Raw genomic sequence first — 20,948 nt, forward strand, 5'->3', positions numbered from 1 at the left:
CTGTTTAACAAATTCCACTCTGTCCCATCTAGCCAGTGGCAAGGAGCCAGGCTATGAGAATTTGCTGCTACTGCCATATGTGCCCTAGTTTGATTGTGTTTAGGCAATGTTGCGTTACTCTGCTATAACCAAGAATGACTAAGATACTCAGATGCATTTTGAGTAAAAAGTTGTCTTTTGTTGAAGGTGACAAGTCCATTTGTGTGAATGAAATTCTATAATGAAATAGTTGGGCGCTGTGGCAGGTGTACCACTTACGGGGGTGGAATGGTGGCATCAAAATATTCTCCATCATGCTGAGGATAACTGCCTCGCTTATTCAACCAAAGAGTTGTTTTCTCAAAAACTAGTTTAGCTGGAGAGCATAAGTGGTACTTAGTCAATGACTGCAGCTTTTTACTGTGTTTGCAGGTGGTAAAGAAATGCAGGTGTCCATTACTTGTGCATCATCACACATGCTGGGGTTTAAAGTGGATGCAGCTTAACTGCTATTTAAGAAAAAAAAGCTGACTGTAGTGATAGGCCAGTTGAGGTGAATGACTGTTCTGGTTGCCAGGCAACCGCTGATTTTTCTGCAATTTTGAGTCTATGGTGATTATAGCAAAGGCTCGACTTATCAATGAATACTGACTACATCATTTGCTGTTTAGGGTTTAGTTGGTATGCACAACTTGCCAGAGAGGATTGGGAAAAACAGCTTTCATGCGGAGGGTTGAATGGTATTAGATATTTGTTAATACTTTTTAAAAATGTAGATTGGAAATAAGATTTTTCAAAAGTAATTGTGTAGGGTATGTAACCCTCAGAGCAAGTGTATCATAGCTATTCAATAAGGAAATGCAGCAATGCAAAGTCTCCTGAGAACAGAATTATAAGTGGTCAGTGGTGCTGTCTAAATTAATACATTAAAGGCTTTCTTAAAATTATCCTGATGGTGTTCAAGTGCTAAACTATTCTCAGTCCTTCACCCTGCCCTCAAATACACTGAAACATGGGAATATGTGTTTACTTGCATTGCGACAGTGTCTTGTAGTGTTCCACCCATGGTTCAATTGCTTTGGAAGCCTGGGAGCTCTCTAGCTAAATGTCTGCTCTACCTGTTTAGTGTTCACAGGTTTGGTGTACTCATATATGAGCTGACAGTGATCTGTAAATCTGCAGGACAGAAACTGCCTGCATGGACTCTGATCCTGTTAGTGAGGGCTATATTGTCCGTCAGACGAATTGGGGCACAAGCCCTTGGCCCTGTGCTTTTGGGGGTCCTGTAGTGGCTGCCCTAACTGTCATATGGATGGGAGGGACTTGGAGTTCAAGGGACCTGGCTGGGCAACCTGCTCTGCCCCACTGTGCTGCCCTTTGCCAGCCTGCTGTGGAGAGGGTGGTGCGGCACAGAGCAGGCTGCCAGGCCACTCCGCATCCCGCAACCCAACGGGTGTGTGACCTCTGCTGCTGTCACACCAGGTCCCTGTAATCCCCTTGCTGCTCAGGGGAGGGGTTAAGGAATAAGGGAGAGGCAGGGTTTGGGGAAGAGGTGGAGTGGAGGGTTGTGAGTACAAACATCTAATTGAGAAATAATGAACACACGCAGTCTCAAAAACCATTGGCTGGCTTACAGTAAAATGAAATTTTGATACAAAGAATAAAATGATTTCATAAATATACAAATCTCATGACAATACAGCTGCTAAAAACAAAGGAAAGATTGAGGAATGTGCATGCAGCTTGCGCAGAGGCTGAAGTAGGCCGCCTCACCAAACAAGGCTATCAACATCAGCCCATCTCCTCCCTGCCCCCATATCCCAATAACTATTGGCGGGACACTAAGTGAAAATGTTAAACCAGTTAACATACAGTTTTCCCAAGTTTCAGAGAGACAATGCCACCCTCTCTGATTCAGACTCTCTGGAGTTCCAAATATGCATACATTGAGTAACACAATTGCATTTATACAGTTTTTGCTCTCTGGTATATAGCCAGTGAAAATGTGACTAACATTACATGTAGGAGTTAATCCAAAGGTTAAGAAACAGGAATTTCATTCATGCAGGTCCCTTGTGGGGTTGCGCAGTTCTGAGAAATCGTCTGGGCCACACTAGGTCCCACTAGCTACTGGGAATTCTGCCAGTTTACTGGGACCAGACTTTCACCTTTAAAACAAAGCTACCAAAATACACACAGGCTGCGTCTAGACTGGCAAGTTTTTCTGCAAAAGCAATTGCTTTTGCGCAAAAACTTGCCAGCTGTCTACACTGGCTGCTTGATTTTGCACAAAAGCACTGACGTTCTACTGTCCGAAATCAGTGCTTCTTGCGCAAATGCTTTGACGTTCCCGTTCGGGCAAAAGCCCTTTTCCGGAAACGTTTTTGCACAAGAGGGCCAGTGTAGAGAGCTAAAAACTGTTTTGCGCAAAAAAGCCCCAATGGCGAAAATGGCGATCGGGGCTTTCTTGTGCAAAACCGCGTCTAGATTGGCATGGACGCTTTTCCACAAAAAGTGCTTTTGCGGAAAAGCGTCCATGCCAATCTAGACGCTCTTTCCCGCAAATGCTTTTAACGGAAAAACTTTTCCGTTAAAAGCATTTGCGGAAAATCATGCCAGTCTAGACGTAGCCAACGTGAACAATGTTTGTTAGCAAGAGAGTAGAAGAAATCAAGAGTAGTTCAGTGTCTCATAAGTTACTATCCATGTCTAGCCCTGCTTAACTGGTGCATACAAATTATGACCAAGATTAATTGGTAGAGCTGCCTTATAGATGGAGTCACTAACTGAACTTTTGATGTTGAAATAAAATGTTACTCATGAGAGCTTGGGAAGTATAAATGATTCAGGCTGTAGCATTTTTGAAAAGGAAAAAAAAAAAAACCCTATTGACCATTTTAAAAAAAGTACATGAGATTTTTCAAACAAAAAGTAGCCTGTGTCTCTTTCAGTGCTAAAGACCATTTGGCACCACACTTGCAGAAAACTGTACGAGAATTTTATGTGGACAGACTGTAATACAGGAAAGAAACCATTATATTGCCCTCGAGTCACTAAAATGTATTTAACAATATTTTAAAAACATTCTGCAGTCTTCAGAGTCCAAATAAATATTTACAAAATTTAAACTGCCATGGGCTACAGCTGCAAGTCTGAAACCTTTGCTGAAGGAGATTTTCTCCTCACTAGCAAAGAACATATCGGCACTGCTTTGAGGATACACTGGGACTTGTCATTCAGCTGTTAGAAATTAGTCCCATGTGCCCTGAGATTGAGTCACATCACTATTTGCTGTTGAACTTGGTGTCATTCCAAGAAAGAAAAATTTAGACAAGTTTGAATGGTTTTTCATCCCCTCACATTGCTGCCACAAAATTCAGTCAAATTTAACAGATCTAATAGCGTATTTGTCTATGTACACCTTTTTGTTGGCAATGGGCTGGAATCCAAGGCCAATTCCTCTGTGTTGCTTCAAGTTCATTGCTTTCTCAAACTCCATTTGCAGGTTTTGCTTTAAGGTTTCCTCACCTTTTCTGTTCAGAGCCGTGTTTGATTTTTCTGTGGTTACCAGAAGATCTTGGGTTGAGGTGGAATTCTTTTTAAAACCGCCCATCAGTTTAAGGAATTTTGTTTTTTGGCCTGAGCTTTCAAAAGTAGCTGTACTCCATTGGCCAAATTTTATATCCTGCTGAATGAAACAAAATGATTAGGAAACTATTTCTATTCACTAATTCATAGGATCAGAACATGAAATGGTATCAGCATTAAGGGTTGCAACCACCTGTGGGCCATAAAGATTGTGGCACAGACACCAAAACTGTATTGGAGTCCTAGCACACCTAAAGGCAAGGTACAAATTGTTCTCTTCCAACTTCTGGATCCCATCTCCCTGCATTCTCCATGCTCTGCTTCAGGGAAGTACATGTGAGGAATTGACTGCACTAACCACGTAACCAACCATCTCATGCTCAGAAGGGGGCAACTTCTCTGCAGCAGAGAGGTGAGGTGTGAAAAGGGGTAATCTTCAACCTCCAAATGCACCCAGCTCTGTTCTCTACATACTATCAAACACCACCATTAAGCTAATCCTAGAGGCTTTTGCAGCCACTAAAATTTACAACAGTCTTGGAGCAACCAAAGGGGAAATATTTTAGGCATCTTTGCACAAGATATGTACGCTGCCCAAAGAAGAGAGAGGAATTGCACAGAAAGGCATCCCATGAACAGCACCTACTTACTATATTTCCTTTTTAAAATGTTCAGTGTTTGTGACTGATTTTTTAACCCATCTACATCTAAACTAGGGGCAGGCTCGAGTGGTTTCGTCTTTCTGGCATAGCCAATCATAACTACTTCAGTTAATAAAGTGGTAAAAAAGGGCTTTGCTGCTGCTCTAGCATTCAGCAGTTTTTACACCCTCAGTCTGTAGGTGCTGAATAGCCTCAACCCCACACAGCACTGGGCATGATCTGGCCTATGATGAGCTAAAGGAGAAGGAAACAAAGTGCAACTAAATATTAGAGCAGCTGGACACTAATTAGTACCCAGAACTGACTCCACAGTTCTCCTCCTCTTTGAGATTTAGTCTGTTGCAGATTACTAAAATTATCACCACCATGTTTTACACACTAAAATCACTACCCACTATTTTCATTGCTTCCAAAGGGTGGAATAAAAGCCACAGCCTAAATTACTTATTTTAATACTAGATGAAGCCCAAGTGCTTCAATGACTTAAATTCCTGTCTAAAAATAATACAGCACAGATTACCACAAATTCGTTTCAGAACACTGCACCCTTGCTTTGCCTCATGGCAGTAAATATAAGCAGAGGTATAAGCCATGTATGTACAATTACAGCATTTACTTCCCAATTACGGAATGGTGTGCAGTCTGCCATATTGTGGACTGATGCTCCAGTGACCCTTCAGAACTAAGCCAAAGAATGTTCAGTGACTCTTTCAAACCCATGGCAACCAATAAAAAGAGGGTTGCTGTGTCAAATGGTTTGCAGATGGAACAAAAGGTGCATCATGATCCATTTTAAGATCACAGTGACAATAGACTGCATCCAGCAGGACACTAATATAGCTGAATGTGCAGTGTCAACACCAAATTCATTCCTGTTTTGTCTCCAGTGCCTCTTTCCCTTTTATCTTTAGGCATACAACTTCTCTGCCATCTGGACACTTCTCTGTTAAATTCCCAGAGACCTTCTCTAGCCACATTTTAGTTATTCTAATGAGTTGGCTGCTTTGCTTTTCTAGAAAAGGTTTCAGACCTGTCCCCTCCCTTTTCATTTTCCTTATGCAGAGGAATAAAGAACAACCTCAGCAACTTTTTCTAATAAAAAGTTAACTATGAAGACATCCAAATATGGCCTGTGGGTTCTATGCACTAATTTCTTCCCTCACTAACTGTCCTGTATATGCATAACATATAAAAACACACACAACTCAGAACTTGCCTTTTGAGCTGCCAACATATGGCCTGTCATTCTTTAGCTCTAGCCTTTCATGCTTCAGCTGCTCACACACACAGGAGAGGAGGAGTTCTGCTCCAGGGGCAGGAGCATTCACGGGTGTCAAACAATGGAGCTTTACATCAGCCAGAGTTGTCATCTTTATACTTAGTTTTTTTGTGTACCAGTCTCGGGGGGCATATTTTGGGGATATCTTTAGGCCAGATTCTGGTCTGGAGCTGTCCTGGTGTAGAAGCACAATTCAACCCTTTGTATTTATGGATACATTACAGGTTACGTTAGTAAATTTCCTCACCTTCCTATTATTTAAGAACACTCTCTATTATCTGTAAGTTTCTTTACACAGTCCCTCTGGGTGGCTTGGGAGTCACAATGTCACTAATTCTCTTTTATTTCTGTCATGACTGACTTCCATTTTCCTCTTTCAGAGTGGGGCTGATCCACAGTTAACTGGAACCAACATGTTAGTTCATCACTGATTAGGCTTAAACTAACAGAAAACTGGAATTCAAAATGCAGCTCATGTGCTTGTTCTCAATCCATCCAACTCAATACTTAGAACTCATCTGACACCACCATCTTCAACAAAAGAGCCCAGATGATACCCAGCTCTTCACCGTACAAACTGTAGTGACAACAGTGCAGCAATCTAGAGAGGGCTTTTGTAAATTATACATAACCAGTGGGTGTAAAGCCTTTTAATTCAACATAAATTAGGGCTTCTGCTTTTAAAAGCTGACTATCCACTTTACTGAGGAGTTTCCTTTTGAACGGGATACAAACCACCTCATGATATTTCAGTTTTTGTCAAAGTGTTTATAATTTTGTCATATAGCTGCCGTAAGCCAGAGTCTGTGACAACCATTCTTTCTGGAGGTGGAGATACATATCGGCACAGATGCAGAAATAATTACACCTTTTCAAACCCTGTAATTTTTTAAGTTAACTGCTGGCAATTACTACAGATCGTTTTTACTGCAGCATTTCAGGCGTGTTCTTTGTGAAGCTCACTAATTAGTCTTCATAGCTCCTATTCTGCTATGTGCTAATAACCAGTGAGAGATCAGCCTCAAAGGACTGGGATTTCCTGCCAACATGTTATTTTCTGAATGACTTCAGGGCCAGTTAGGTACATTCTTTCAAGGCATACCTCAAAATAAAAGCTGAGTTCACTTCCCAGTTTCCCCAGCCATGCAAAAATTGACATTTTATAGATTTCTGTAATTTGATTCATGTATGTTCATACTTTACTAGAATTGTGGAAGTCTTCTGGTGCAGTTCACAGACAGCGGAGATAATCTGGAATACTAATAAGGCCCCCCTCCCCTTTCTGAATCCTACTGCCCCTGCTAAAGGCCAGCAATTACAGCAACTGGCAGATGTTCCACTCTGAATGTGTCAAGGAGCAAAAGATGTAAAGGCAAAGAACCAAGACAAGTCCTACAGAGATGTAGGTGTGAGTAGCGGAAGGTGAAAACCTGACACTCAGGGCAAGGGGGCATATGCACTATATTTTTTTTATTCCCCTTTCAGCCTTCCCACTCTCACACTTTACCTGAAGTACCAGGTTATACTATTTGTTTTTAGGAGACAGCAAGCTTTTCAAAAGGATGCCAGTTTCACCATTCCTTTGGCCAAGTAAACCTCCATCCCAGAAGAAGTACTTCTGCCCCTTGACATGCAAATCAAGCACTCACTTGTGAATGACCAAAGTATGTCAGTAAGTCATCATGGAGATTTAAAACAAGCTGACTGTGTTTGATGCTGCTCCGTAATTTGGAACTAGCTCCCTGCTATTTCTAACAGGGAAAACTGTGTGCTAATTCTAGTCCCAGTGACAACTATACATGGGTTAGTGTTATTTATATTCCACAATAAATAGAAAATGATTTTGCAGCAAATTCATTTGGGCTAATTCTCCAGAGAGAGCAGGAAAAATGCTACTTTTCAGGACTAATAATGGGAATTAGAGCTCTGTTCAACCCCCACTGCTATTGGAGTTGGCTAGTCCGCTCCCAGCCTCTCTTGGGATTGGACTCATTTGTTCTGTAGTACGACCTCAAATTTGCAATCAGAAGAGAGGCTTGTATGCCAAGTGGTGTATCTGACTAGCATACAGAGCAGGATGTGGTGCAATTTCAAGAGGGTTGCTGTGGACACGTTATCAGATACATTAGGTACATACGTACAGATTCCACTTTGTTTGTAAAACCTTTCGTTTTGCCAGATTCTCTATCAATCTCTTCTTGCAGAGCTTGCCGCCTAACCTAAAAGGAAGAAAAATAAAAAGATAACTGAATTCACAGCATAAGAATGAGATCACAAGAAAAGGCGATTAGTCGAAAACCTGACTTGTAAGTTAGCATTTCAGCCCATTTTGCACACTCGATTACAGAGATAAAGTCATTATTGATTTCCAGCATTAGTTTTCTTACAAGTAACTAGAGTCCTTCAAATCTGCAGCTATCTGCTTTATATCCATGGGTATCTGCATCTGCGGATGTCAGTGTGGTTATCCATAGTTCATTTTTGTGGATACTGATACAGATATAAGTTTTGTATCTGTGCAGGGCTCTACAAATAACTGCAAAACATTAACTCTGGTACTTATCAAGCACATTAATCCTTCCCACTGGGGTTGAATTTTCTTGGCATAAAGTCCATTGCAGATAACAAATACACTGAAACTGCCAGCACAGATAGACATGGACAAGTGAGCATTAAATTTGATCAGCTATTTCAAAATGTTTGGCAACCACAGCAGCAGCATGCTCCAGATTTTACCTCGCTTTAGTGCTTGGCCAATGGAAGATATAGCATATTCCATCTGGTAAACAGTCCTCTTGTGCATGAGTGCACACAATAATAATCAATGCAATTTCTGATCTGCAAACAGCATATACATATTCCTGTGGCTTGCAGACACACCTGCTACTAGGGTCTGACTTCACACAAAGCTACACAGTATATGGAAGTGATACTCTACCTTGTCTATATTTATTTCATCACAATTTCCTTTCGTTTCCTTCACAATTGTTACATCATCCTTACATTCCTGCAAAACAGATATAAACCTGAATGTAAATATTGATATCTACTCATTTAACTGCCATTTACACAGGGGCAGTGACAAGTGAGAGAACACTGCCTAACAGACAAATGCAATATTGCAAAATTATTTAAAGTCACATTCTAAACTAAAAGTGACACCTGGGCCTGTCCTTGTCCTTGAAGAGATTTCCAACAATGGAGAGATGCATCTGACAAAGCTTTGCACAACAGAAACCCATTTTTCAGAGAGTATAAGGAACACTGGAAACCCTTGTAAAAGAGGGATTAGTAGAGAGATGGGGAACATACAGTATCCGAGGGGTAGCCGTGTTAGTCTGAATCTGCAAAAGCGGCGATGAATCCTGTGGCACCTTATAGACTAACTGAAGTGTTGGAGCATAAGCTTTCATGGGCAAAGACCCACAATAATCTGCGGTGCAGAGGCAAGCATTTCAGATTAAACCACTTGGTAAAAATCACTTATTTATTTGAATCTGCAAATAAAAGGGGGTGAGGAGTTACCAGTATGAAAGCTGTGATACAAGCATAACCAACATGGAAAATGCATAGAAACCTCCTGGTTAAGGAAAGCAGGCTCCATTGTAGGGACAACTTTGAAAAATCAGTAACAAAGATGAGATTAACAGGCAGCCAATGTATTGGATAAGGAGGAAAGGTTAGGACAGTAGAAAATTAACTGAGCCACAATGGTCTGACTCACTGAGAAAAGGCGGCCAGAAGAAAAAGTCAGAGAAAACTAAAACAATAATTCAATCATGAAATAACAAAAGAATGCTGGGGAGACTTATGCCAACAGAACTTGCTATTTCCTTCTGTTGTGGGTTTTTTGTTTTTGTAAAACAAAAGAGAAGCTAGATAATTTCATGGAGGTTAGGTCCATAAAAGGCTATTAGCCAGGGGATAGAAATGGTGTCCCTGGCCTCTGTTTTTCAGAGGCTGGAGAGGGATGGCAGGAGACAAATCGCTTGATCATTGTCTTCGGTCCATCCTCTCTGGGGCATCTGGTGCTGGCCACTGTCAGCAGACAGGATACTGGGCTAGACGGACCTGTGGTCTGACCCAGTACAGCCGTTCTTATGTTCGTATGTATTTTTTTCAATGCCCAACCCACGGATAATTTAATTTGTTTTCTGTATCTACCTTTTTATATGCTGAATTTGCATACACACAAATACATCTGATCCCAACAGGAGAAAGAAATGCTTTCCACAATAAGAACTCATTCTCTTAAAAATTAGTATCCAGTTTGCTTCTGTGTGGCCTAGTACTGTCTTTTTGGATTTCTTTAAAACAATAGGGGAAATAGCAATGACAGCAACAAACCAAGGTCAGCAAACAGAGCTGCAGTGATTTTAGTCTGAAGGGTAGGTGGCAGGAAAGAAAGGAGAAATGTGTGTATTTATGCTGGCTAATTCACAATGACTGGTTGACCCATTGTGGGTTACGGACCATTGTGAATTTAGCAGGCTCATGCTTTTATTTAGGGCAGGGGTGAAGTGGGGGACCTAAGGTCCAGGGCTGAATCCGTTCCCTGAGGCTCAAGGCTTCCCCCCAGCATTAGGGAGCCTGGGTTGGTGTCCCAGGCCCCTGCCATTCCTCCACAGGGCTGGAAAACACTAAATCTACTAGCCTACCTCCTCCCCTTCAGGTTCTGGTGTGTGAGGGGAATGTGGGGAATGTCTGTCTTCTCAGTCAGGGGCCATACGGGTTTGTCCCCCCCCTTGCTTCTCATTTGTCTGCAGCCCCCACCCCACAAAAGGTTCCCCACCTCTGCTCTAGGGTTCTGCTGGACATAATAGAAGCCGGGAGTGACTAGCATATCACAGAATTAGGACATGCGTAGGGCACATCATTTAAAAGCAGCAAACACAGCTCTTCAGCACAGGATAGTCTTGGCTTATTTTGCTCAGGGCTATAAATTGTGACTGGAATCCATCAGTGTCATGAAATCTCATTAACATACAGTAGGTAGTGCAGGTTCTGCTGTGGTATCTTTTCTGCAAAATGGAAGAGGGCTGTTTTGTGAGATAGATGCATAAGCCCCCCGAATGCACAAACACACCATGCATGCTGTTAGAAAAGCTGGGGTAGGGGAGGGCAGAGAATATCTTTTATTGGACCAACTTCTGTTGGTGAGAGAGACAACCTTATCTTGGGACCAACAAGACTACAGCTACACTGCATACAATAAAGACCAGAATTTTGGTATTCTTGGTAAGTTTTGTTATCAGTTATGTCCTGTTTAAAATGTACACAAGAACTGGGGGCACCTCAGGGCCCTATTCTTCTCTCACTGACACCACTAGCAACACTCATTCAAGCAGAACAGGATTGAACCCTCCTGGTAACCACTGGCATGTGCTCTCTTATACACATGCCTGCCTCTTCATGCATTCATTTGGCCAGCAACCTGGAATAAACCAGTGTTTTAAAGGTTGGTACAGTCAGAACCTCAAAAGGAGGGAGTACTAGAGATGGCTCAACTCCACAAGAAATATGGGTTTAGAGCTGGGGTGGGGAATCTTTTTTGGGTTGGAGGCCACTAACTCATGGGGAAAAAATCTGTCAGGGGGCCGTACACAAGTGAGAAGCAAAAAAACCAAAACCCCTCAAACCCTCACCGTCCATGATGTGGCTGCTCTCGCATACCAGAGTGTAAGGGGGTCCAGGCTAGTACATTGTGTGCTCCAGCAAGGGAGCTGGAACACAAGCATGGGCCCCCCTATGCTGGAGGGAGCCCCAAGCCTCTGGGGCTGGATCTAGACAAGCCAGGAGCTACATCAGCCCCCAGCCTGAGGTTCTCCACCCCTACTTTAGAGGTCTACGTTTCAATCTGACAATAATGGAGCTGGAATATCCGCTATAAATCCAAAATGGTATTTCATATTGCACACAGACACTGAATAAAAACTAACATTAGTAAAGACTTGTTGCCAAGCAAGCCAAATTTGTTATAAGTAAGTACATTCGGGGAAGCAAATATAAATCTCAAGGCTTATCTAGACTACACTAAAGTGTTGAAAGAGGCTATGCAAACTCCGCTGGAATTTGCATATCTGCTTTGGAAAGTGAAAGTAGTTCACTTTTTAGGCACCCTCCCCCCCTTTTTTTCGAAAAACCGCATAAACCTCATTTTTTGAGGAAGAGTGGTTTTTCAACCAGGGGGGAGGGTTGCCAAAAAAAGCTGCATCTAAACTACTTTCACTTTCAAAAGCTCTGCTTTCAAAAGTGAAATTGGAAGAAGATATGCAAATTCCCGTGGAATTTGTATATCCACTTTCGACACTTTAGTGTAGTCTAGATAAGCCCTCAGTTACAACTAGGGATGTAAGCGAGTACTCGATTACCCAATAACCCTAAGCTTACTGGGTAGTCAATTGAAGTAGACGACTGCTCGCCTTCCCCCACCCCCGCTGCCTGTGGGAGCGAGTGGGGGAGGCTGCTCTGGCAGCAGCCCCTGTCCACAGGGTCCCAGTGGGGAGCTGGGTTCCACCGCAGACAGGGACTGCTGTTGCAAAGTACCCCTATCCGCGGTGGCCAGGGCAGCCTCTCTTCATGGCGGCCAGTGCTGGCCATAGCCAGGGGCTGCTGCCAGAGCAGCACTTGCCAACAGCCGGCCTGGGCCGCTGCAGCCAGCATGAGCCAGGACTGAGCAGTCCAGGACTGCTGCGCCTCTGCATTTGAAATGTAAGAGGTGCCACGCTCTTCCTACATTTACAATGCAGTGCCACAGAGGTCCCCAAGCCACTCAGTCCCTGCTCGTGCAAGCTCTGGGAGATACCTGTTGTGGCTCTGCAGACTGCCTCCCCTTATTGAATAAGTGTGTAATTGATACAAACAGTATTGACTACATGATTAGCAAAATATTAGTTCCTTAATATTCTTAGTTACAACTTGATTATGGCTGTGTACAGTCTTCAAAAAATTTGCTATGGGGCTTGCTGCATAAGCAAAGCAGTGGATTTTCTGAGAGATGCAGTGGTGTGTGACATGCATTAGAGATTAGAAGCTGGTTCAGAATTATAATGCAGTTATACAAGGAACAAGCAAACACCACCATCATCTATAACAGCAGTGTAACAATAACCAAATTTCTTCAAATCAGCACTACCCTGATTTTTAAACTTTGAGAAATTTCTTTCAGGTAAAGGACAGAACATGAATAGTAAGAGACAACATGACCCCTTCCCCCATTTTGTCAGTTGTTTGGAAGGTGCCTTCCATCTTCATTTTTCAGTATCATCATGCTCCTGCATTTGTCACTGCAAGACTTATCTTCCCTGTGCACACGTGTGAGCAGCTGCATAAACACAAATAACATCTAACTGTCTCTTTGGGACAATGCCAATTTAATTAGAAAATTTATCACAGTAATAAAACCATCCTACCCTTCTAAAGGTCAAAAGGAGGGGGAAAAAAAGTGAAGAAGGCTATAGCCACAACTGTCCTACTAGCAATGGTACGTGTAGATGTACTCACACACACACCCATGTAACCCAAAAACCCATTTTCATGCTGCCACGTAAGCTGAAGATTCCACTTTTATGCCAGACTCTACATATGATTAAAAGAACTGAGCCTTAGAAGGCTCTGCAGGATTCCACCGAACACATATATTTATATGTGGGGATACACCAAAGCAGAATACACCAGGTTCACTAATGTGTGCTTTTGTCTTAGAAGTGATTTAAATGGAGTGTCCAAAGCAACCCCAAAGTCCATCAGGAATCTAGCATTAGGGATGTAAGCAACTAATCGATTAGTCACTTCCCCCATTCTTGTTGCCTCTATCAGAAAGAGGCAGCAAAGGGGGGAGTGTACGGTGCTGGGGGGAGCCAGCTTAAAAGCTGGTTCTCCCTAGCTCCATGGGGGGGGGGGGGGGCAGGGAGGCAGCGGTGGCATTCCATCTTTGAAATGTACAAGAGTCCAGAAATGCACATGAGTCTCCGCTGGGGCTCTTGTACATTTCTTGGAGCCTAGGGCCGGCCCCAGGCAGCGCTTCAATCTTTGAAATGCACAAGAGCCCCTATTGGGGCTTTTGTACATTTCAAAGGTGGAACATGGCATGGCACTTCCGCCTTTGAAATGTAGCAACACCCAGGGGGTGAGGGGTTTTGATACATTTCAAAGTGGAAGCCCCTTATCGACTATTCGATTAGTAGATGATTAATTTTAACATCCCTATCTAACATATAGACAATGTTTAAAAAAAATCTGGGGAAGTAACTCTGCTGCTCTCCCCAAAATTGCTGGAGCATGCTGAGCATTAACTACACAGTGGCAGAGCTAACCCTGCGCCAGGAAGGATGCCAGTTTTGCAGGTTTAAGTGGTGTAATGAGAATTAGCGGTTACAGCACAAACTAAGGAGTCAATGAGTTATAGTCCCTGCTTTGCCACTGACTCACAGTGTGGCTGTGGGTATGCAGTATCTTATCTGTGCTTAAGTTTTCCTGCTGTAAAGCAGTTGGAGTAGTAATTACTTTTCAGGGTCATTAAGACATAATGTATGTAAAACTCTGTAAAGCTTTAGATAAATGCTCTGTGGGATGGCAGTGTCATACAGTAATATTGTCACCTAGGGTCTGAGTTTTAGAGATGGTGAGCACATGCAGCTCCTGTGGACTTCGGGGTTCTCAACCCCATGCCTATATGGGGTAAGGAGACAAACTGATAAAATGATCACTCACTATTGTTACTGTTAAATAAGAGTTGAACATTTTGAAAAACTTTGGAGGAAAAAAATTGTTTTAAAATGCTTGAAGATTGTTTTTAGAAGCATACCAGATAAGTGTTTCCATTCATCCCAGTCCAAAGACCATTTGTTCACGTATGTTCTACACCCACAGCAAGTTCATTTGGCTATTCAACTGGCACCACAGTTTTAAAAATCTCTAATGGGGTTTCCATAAAAAATAGTCAATCAGATCACAGACTTCTGGGCTATGTCTACACTCACGGCTTCTTGCGTCAGAAATATGCAAATGAGGGTAAGCGTGGAATATTGTCGAGCCTCATTTGCATACCTAATGAGCCACCATTTTTACAGAAGAGGTTCTTGCACCAGAAGGAGCTATCTACACTTCCCTTTCTTGCGCAAGAAAAGCCCTCCTGAAAATAATTGGCGTAACGGCGTTGTGCAAGAGGGTTTTTGTTGCGCAAGAAGGGGCAGTGTAGACAGCTCCTTCTGGCACGAGAGCCTCTTTTGCAAAAATGGCTGCTCATCAGGTATGCAAATGAGGCTTGGCGATATTCCACGCTTAGCCTCATTTGCATACTTCTGATGCAAGAAGCCACGAGTTTAGATATAGCCATGCAGTTTTTGTTTATCTAGGTCATAAATGCTCATTTATTTCATTTAGCTTTCATTGGATCATTTTGATTTAGGGTTTATTGTGTTTAATTAACAAGTGAGTTTTGATTTAGATTGCATCCTGTCTAACGTTTGGTCTACCAGGGTTTGGAGATCTATATTTGAGATCTTGCACACATTTGGGAAGGCCCTGTCCACATTAGGTATTTTTCCTCTTAAAATTCTCCCACAGTTGCTACCATTAGTATAAGCAGATCCTCCAGCCACAGCAACAATAGGAAAACCTTATGGGGGGAAAAATGCCCAGCACAAACAAGATGCTGGTGGACACTAGCATTTTACCATCATATCATGTAGACACAAGTGTAGATGGCACAGTGATAAAGACTGGTACCTCACTCTACATCAGTGCTGCTACTATTGCTATCACAAGATCAACAGTGAAATGGACATGAGAGTTCAGAGCAGACACAGCTTTTGGTTGTGTGTCAACTCCTCTGGATGGTGACAAGTAATTTTCTGCACTTTACGTTTTTATAATCAAAGCACTAAATAGCTATTGCAATAGGCATTAAAAATTCTTCTTTGACTCTCAGGACTGTTGAGAGGCTTAAATCATTCAACTATGATCCTGCAGGCTGTTCCTCAGCCTGAGCCAGCCCCAATGATGTAAATGTGGCCATGCACAGTACATTCATCTGGAACAGCTTGCAAGATTGGACTCTTCACGTGTACATGAAAAGCTTTGAGTTTCTCAGTGGGAAGATGGAAAAATGATTATATTTAGAGCTTACCATTGCCTCATTTTCTGTTTTTGTGACCTTTTTCTTTTTCAGTCTTGGCTCTTCAGCATATTCCTGTGCTCCCTGTTTATTTCTTTTCTTACTCTTATTGTCACAGTGTACATTATTTTCACAAAGGTCCCCATTTACATTATCTACTGCAAGGTCTTCCATTGGTTTGGATTTCTTTTTCTTTTTATTATTTTTAATTGGTGTGATCTTTTCATCTTTAGATATTTTCCCATCTTCATCCATAAGTTTTACAGACTCCATTACATCCTCCTCTTCCTTCTGCATCATTTTCTTTTTCTTCTTGGTTACTTTACAGACATCTTCAAAATTCTCTCTGTGTTTTTTACCAACAAATTCTTTTTCATTCGCTTCTTGTTTTTTAGGAAGACTTTTATTAGAAACTCTATGACTAGGGTCCTGATTATCCTCACATGTCAAGGAGGTAAAATCTTTTCTTTTATTTTTCCTCTTAGTTACTTCTATGTCACTTTCAACGTTCTGGACAATATTCTTTTTTTGTTTTTTTCTTATGAATGTGTTTTCTTGGGAATTGGTTTCTTGAAACTTTTGTAAGTCACTTGTTGAAAGATTCTCATCAGAAACACTCTGATTGTTTCCCTGATTACCTGCTAGTGTTAAGGAGTCATGTTTGTTTTTCTTTTTTTCCTTCTTCATTATATCATTTTCGTCTGAATCCTTTCTGTGTTTTTTACCAGCAAGTGTTTTTGCCTGTAAAGTGGTTTTATTTATTTTTTTAAGACTTTTATTAGAAATGTCAGGATCACTGTCTTGAATTTCTATCACCGTTAAGGAAGAAACATCTCCCTCCTCTTTCTTTTTTTTCTTCTTTTTCTTCTTGGTTACTTCACTGTCACCTTCAAAATTAAGGGTGATATTCTCTCTGTGTTTTTTACCAATGACTGTATTTTCCTGAGACTGAGTTGTGCATTTCTTTGGAAGGTACTGATCACTGTCTTGATTATTCTCCAATGGTAACAAGGAAAGACCATGGCTTTTTTTTGACTTATTTTTGAAAACTTTAGATTTCTCCTTTATTTCTTTTACTGGTTCAGACTCTGAATCACTTTCTATGCTCATGGGGTTATCAGAACACGCTCTTTTCTGTAATTTGGAGCTGACTTCCTTTTCCTTTTTACTAAGCTTTAACACAACTAAATCCGCTTCTGTTAGGCATTTCTTCTTCTTCACCTTAGTTTTTGCTTCTGTGTCAGATTGGAGATCGTCTTCAATTTTGATGACAGTTTGGCATCCAGTGCTCTTCACTTTTTTCTTTTTCTTTGTTGTTTCCTCAACCACATTGCCTCTCTCTTCATTTATTATCATTCTGAAAAACAAAATCCAGGTCAGTACACAGCTTTAGTATTGCAACCCAGAGCTCTTTGCTTAGTACTTCACACTCTTTTAAAGTGTTAATTATACTTAAATTATGGAGAGCTAATTAAAAAAAACCTACTGGTCTGATTTTCTGACATGTTAAGAACCCATATTTCCCTTTCCTAATCTAAAAATCCTAGAAACAGTTCTGAAGATCAGACTATAAACATTTCTTATCAGGTTAAACCCATCAGCTGTTTCTCTAGATGAAAGCTCTGTTCACACACAGATCAGAACTATGCTAGCTATAAACACACAGAAAGCCTGCTGATACCAGTATGATTTTTCCAGAGCAATATCAATAGGGATTTTTTCAGAAGCCTTGTCTAACCTACAAAACTTCAGCTACTCCAGTGTTTCTCAACCTTTTTTTTTTAATAAAGTACCCCTTTTAAAAAAAATTATAAGTACCCACAGTTTTCAGGCACACAATTTTTTTTCTACAATTGCAATACATTTGTTTAAACAACTTAATCTTAGCTGGGTGGGCAATGAAATTTTGGGTGTAAAAAATATAAAAATAATAAAATGCTGTAAAACTTAAAACAAAAATTAAGTTTTCTCCAAATTTCAGTTGAGTTGACGTACCCTCCAGACTTCTCTTGAGTACCTGTAAGGGTACTCATACCACTGGTTGAGAAACACTGAGCTATGCAATAGCTGAAGTTGACATACTTACCACAGTGTGCAGGAAAGCTGGTGGGGGGCAGCTCTCCCATGAACTCCAGCTAGTCTTCTCATCCTGGTGGAACGCTGGCGTCAACGGGAGAGCTCTCGGAGATGGATTTATCACATCTAAGTAGACGCGATTAAATTGACCGCTGCTGGATCGATCGCTGCTGCCTTGATTTACCACGTGGTGAAGATAAGTCCTGAGCTATGCTGACCCAACCATGACAGACAACTTTCTGTAATAGAAGGGCATACTCTGTGCCTTACACAGAGCAAAAAAGGATCTTCAGATACATCCCATTGTCAGGTGCTCACTAACAACAAAGGTACATGCAATCCGTGCATATTCAATTATCTCCAACCACAACAGAAGAAGGGACATGAACCAAGAAGGTCCAACAAGAGTCCTTGCAACAGTCAAGCTGAGAGGGAAAAACTGGGGTTATATTTAGTTAACCACTTCCTGAGGTGAGTTTTATATGTAAGTCTGGACTACACGCAGTGTCTGAACACTCTGATTAGAGCAGGTGGGAATTAAGAACATTAAAAAAGCTTTAAAAACAGAAACCATGTAACCATCAAAAATCCTAGTACTTTTGGGGATGTATGGCTGGGTGGGACTAGGGAGGGAAGGATGGTGATGGGGTGCCCCATGCTGTTGGCTCTGCAATATAAGGCTTATGCTGCAGAGCCCACAGCACAGCTCTGGTGCACACCAGGAACCAGCTTATTCTATAAGAAAGCTGCACCTGCAGGGCAGAGTTTAACCAGAACAGAAACTGATAAATTGATGCTTATCAGTTAACTCTTACATCCCTAGGCTATGTCTTCACTGGTGGGTTGTTGCGCCAGAAGTATGCAAATGAGGCTAAGCATGGATTATCGCTGAGACTCATTTGCATACCTAATGAGCCACCATTTTTGTGGAAGAGGCTCTTCCGCTAGAAAGAGCTGTCTACACTGCCCCTTCTTGCGCAAGAAAAACCCTCTTGCGCAATGCCGCTATGCAAATGAGGCTCGGCGATATTCCACCCTTAGCCTCATTTGCATACTTCTGGTGCAACAACCCGCCAGGGTAGACATAGCCCTAGTGGGAATACTATTTCCTTTGCTACCACTAGGGATGAAAAATCCTGTTTAATTGGTTAACCAGTTAAACATATTGGTTAACTTGTCAAGCATATTATTTAATTGATTAAACGGGAAGTGGGTGACCCCTACCACAGGCAGGGACTACTCCAACCCGACCAGAGCAGCCCATGCCTGCGGGGGGGGGGGGAGGGGGGGGGGGGAGAACAGCCATAGACAATAGGAGCATCCCCTGTCAATGGCATCCCTTCCCCCACACCCATGGCACAGAGAGCTGCTCCAGCACCCACCACTTAATCTTAACCAGTAAGCTTCACCCAATTAAACATTCACATCCCTACTCTCTACCCCCGGCTGTCTATCATAGGGCACTGACAGAATGATAGTCACCAAAAAGAGCTAGTTGACTATAATCACATTCAATTTAGCCCCCCTCTCTTGCTAATGGCACTATAGCAAGCACTATAATGTGAGCAAGGCATGGAAGATTACACTGTTCCAACTTCAGTTCTGAAAAATAACATCTAAAGGGAATAACATCTAAAGGGAATAAAGTGGGATGGTTGAATCTTATTATCCCATCAGCTGTCCCTCTTTCAGAGATATTAAAATTGTTTCCACAGTACTGACATGTGTAATTCTAAACTCTGCCACCAGCCAAAGCAGTAAGGAGGCAAGTCATGTGATGGAATTTAGCATGCTCAGGTGACTTCCACAGACTGCAGCATCAAATGAATTCCTAGTATTTTTCCCCTTTCTCCTTAGAGGCAGCTATCCTGCCTGAGCAGGCCCAAAATATGCAGCCAAATAGTTATACTCTAAATATAGCCAAAACTGCAGAACTGGTAGCTATGTCAGTGTTCTTCATTTATCAAAGTGGGTACTTCTTTACAAAAATAAAACTTTGGGCTATATCCTCACCAAAATGGGTATTTCTCAAGCAAGGGATAGGAAACCCTCATTTGCTAGTTGTCCTCCACATTATCCTATCAGAGACATACATGTGAATCCTCAACAAAGCCAGCAGGTATGTTGGCCTCCCCAAAGCACACAAATCCCTCAAAACCGCAGATGCAGAAGACATTTGCATAGGGATCTGTACTCTGTCAGTTTGCAACCAGCTCTACCTGTCAGCACAAGTCCAGAACTCCCATCTGCTGCTGCAACTGAGACCTAACCAAGAGGGCTCTGGGGCAGAGAGAAAAATGTAGGTAAACTAATGTTAATGAAATCAAATCAATGCAGGGTTTAAGAACATAAGAAAGGCCATACTAGGTTAGGCCCCTTTAAAAACTGCAGGCAGGCTTTTTGGCCACATCAGGCTCCCATCAGCCACCGCCATCTTGTTGGTACCATTTTTCCATGCCAGATGATTCCCCTCCACCCGGGGAGCACAGGGTGCGAGGGGCGGCTTCATAAGCCGCACTTTCAGGGGTGAAGAGCCACGTGCACCTCACGAGCTGTGGGTTGGCCACCTCTGGGTTAATCAACTATATTATTACATCCCTAATAATCACCACATGATCCCTTTCCTGTCATCCATCAGGCCACCATTCCTACCTGGCTAATAGCCACTGACAGCTCCATGAATTTATCTAGTTCTTTTTTTAAACCCTCTTAAAGTCCTGGTCCTCACAACATCCTCTGGCAAGGAGTTCCACAAGTTGACTGTTGAATTGGTGGGAATGCTACTACAGAAATGTGACATGCACTTCGGGGCTAGGGAATGGGCTATTGGCCTTCCCGCTAGCACTAAACAGCTGCCAGGAAGCGCTAACACAAGCAGGAACTCGCTCCTCCAAAGCGGGCGGTCGCGGAGGGTTAGAGAGCCCGGAGCCTACATGCACACGCGCTACAGCCGCTGCCACTGGCTGGGCGGGCTGCGGCGAGACCCAGTCTTGGTGACGCCTCTAGGAACCGCCGAGTTGTGGCTCTTGAGAAGCGCCCGGTTACTGAAGTGCCGACCTGTGTATCGGCTGCAATCCGAATCCGGCCCCGCGCTCCCACCCCGGCCCCTCGCCCCTCACGCCAAAAAACCTCTTACCTGCTGCTGACCCACGTGCAACTCCTCCCCGCCCCCCCTCCAACGGCTCGCCCGGCTCTGACCCGGAAGCGGAAGCGAGGCCTAGCGCGGCTTCCTCTTGGTGATCGCCGC

At 42.6% G+C, this 20,948-nt stretch overlaps 1 protein-coding gene across 3 annotated transcripts; it reads right to left on the reverse strand.

Moving 5' to 3' along the window:
• Window positions 1-1,590: 1,590 nt before the first annotated feature.
• Window positions 1,591-20,916, reverse strand: KNOP1 (lysine rich nucleolar protein 1). Of its 3 annotated transcripts, none has more exons than XM_089782302.1 (6): window positions 20,838-20,916; window positions 17,712-17,940; window positions 15,638-16,982; window positions 8,447-8,515; window positions 7,650-7,727; window positions 1,591-3,664 (listed from the first exon to the last, which is right to left on the reverse strand). In XM_089782302.1, exons 3-6 carry the CDS (start codon window positions 16,979-16,981, stop codon window positions 3,356-3,358), a joined length of 1,800 nt encoding a protein of 599 aa, XP_089638428.1. In that variant the 5' UTR covers window position 16,982; window positions 17,712-17,940; window positions 20,838-20,916; the 3' UTR covers window positions 1,591-3,355. The 3 variants fall into 3 exon arrangements, with proteins under 3 accessions (XP_089638428.1, XP_075755521.2, XP_075755522.2); XM_075899406.2 differs by having other exon boundaries at window positions 1,591-3,667; XM_075899407.2 differs by lacking the exon at window positions 17,712-17,940 and having other exon boundaries at window positions 1,591-3,667; window positions 20,838-20,910.
• Window positions 20,917-20,948: the final 32 nt, after the last annotated feature.

The sequence above is a fragment of the Pelodiscus sinensis genome, chromosome 15 (assembly GCF_052426305.1).
Source record: "Pelodiscus sinensis isolate ZL-2025 chromosome 15, ASM5242630v1, whole genome shotgun sequence".
In the NCBI taxonomy this organism is placed as follows: domain Eukaryota; kingdom Metazoa; phylum Chordata; order Testudines; family Trionychidae; genus Pelodiscus; species Pelodiscus sinensis.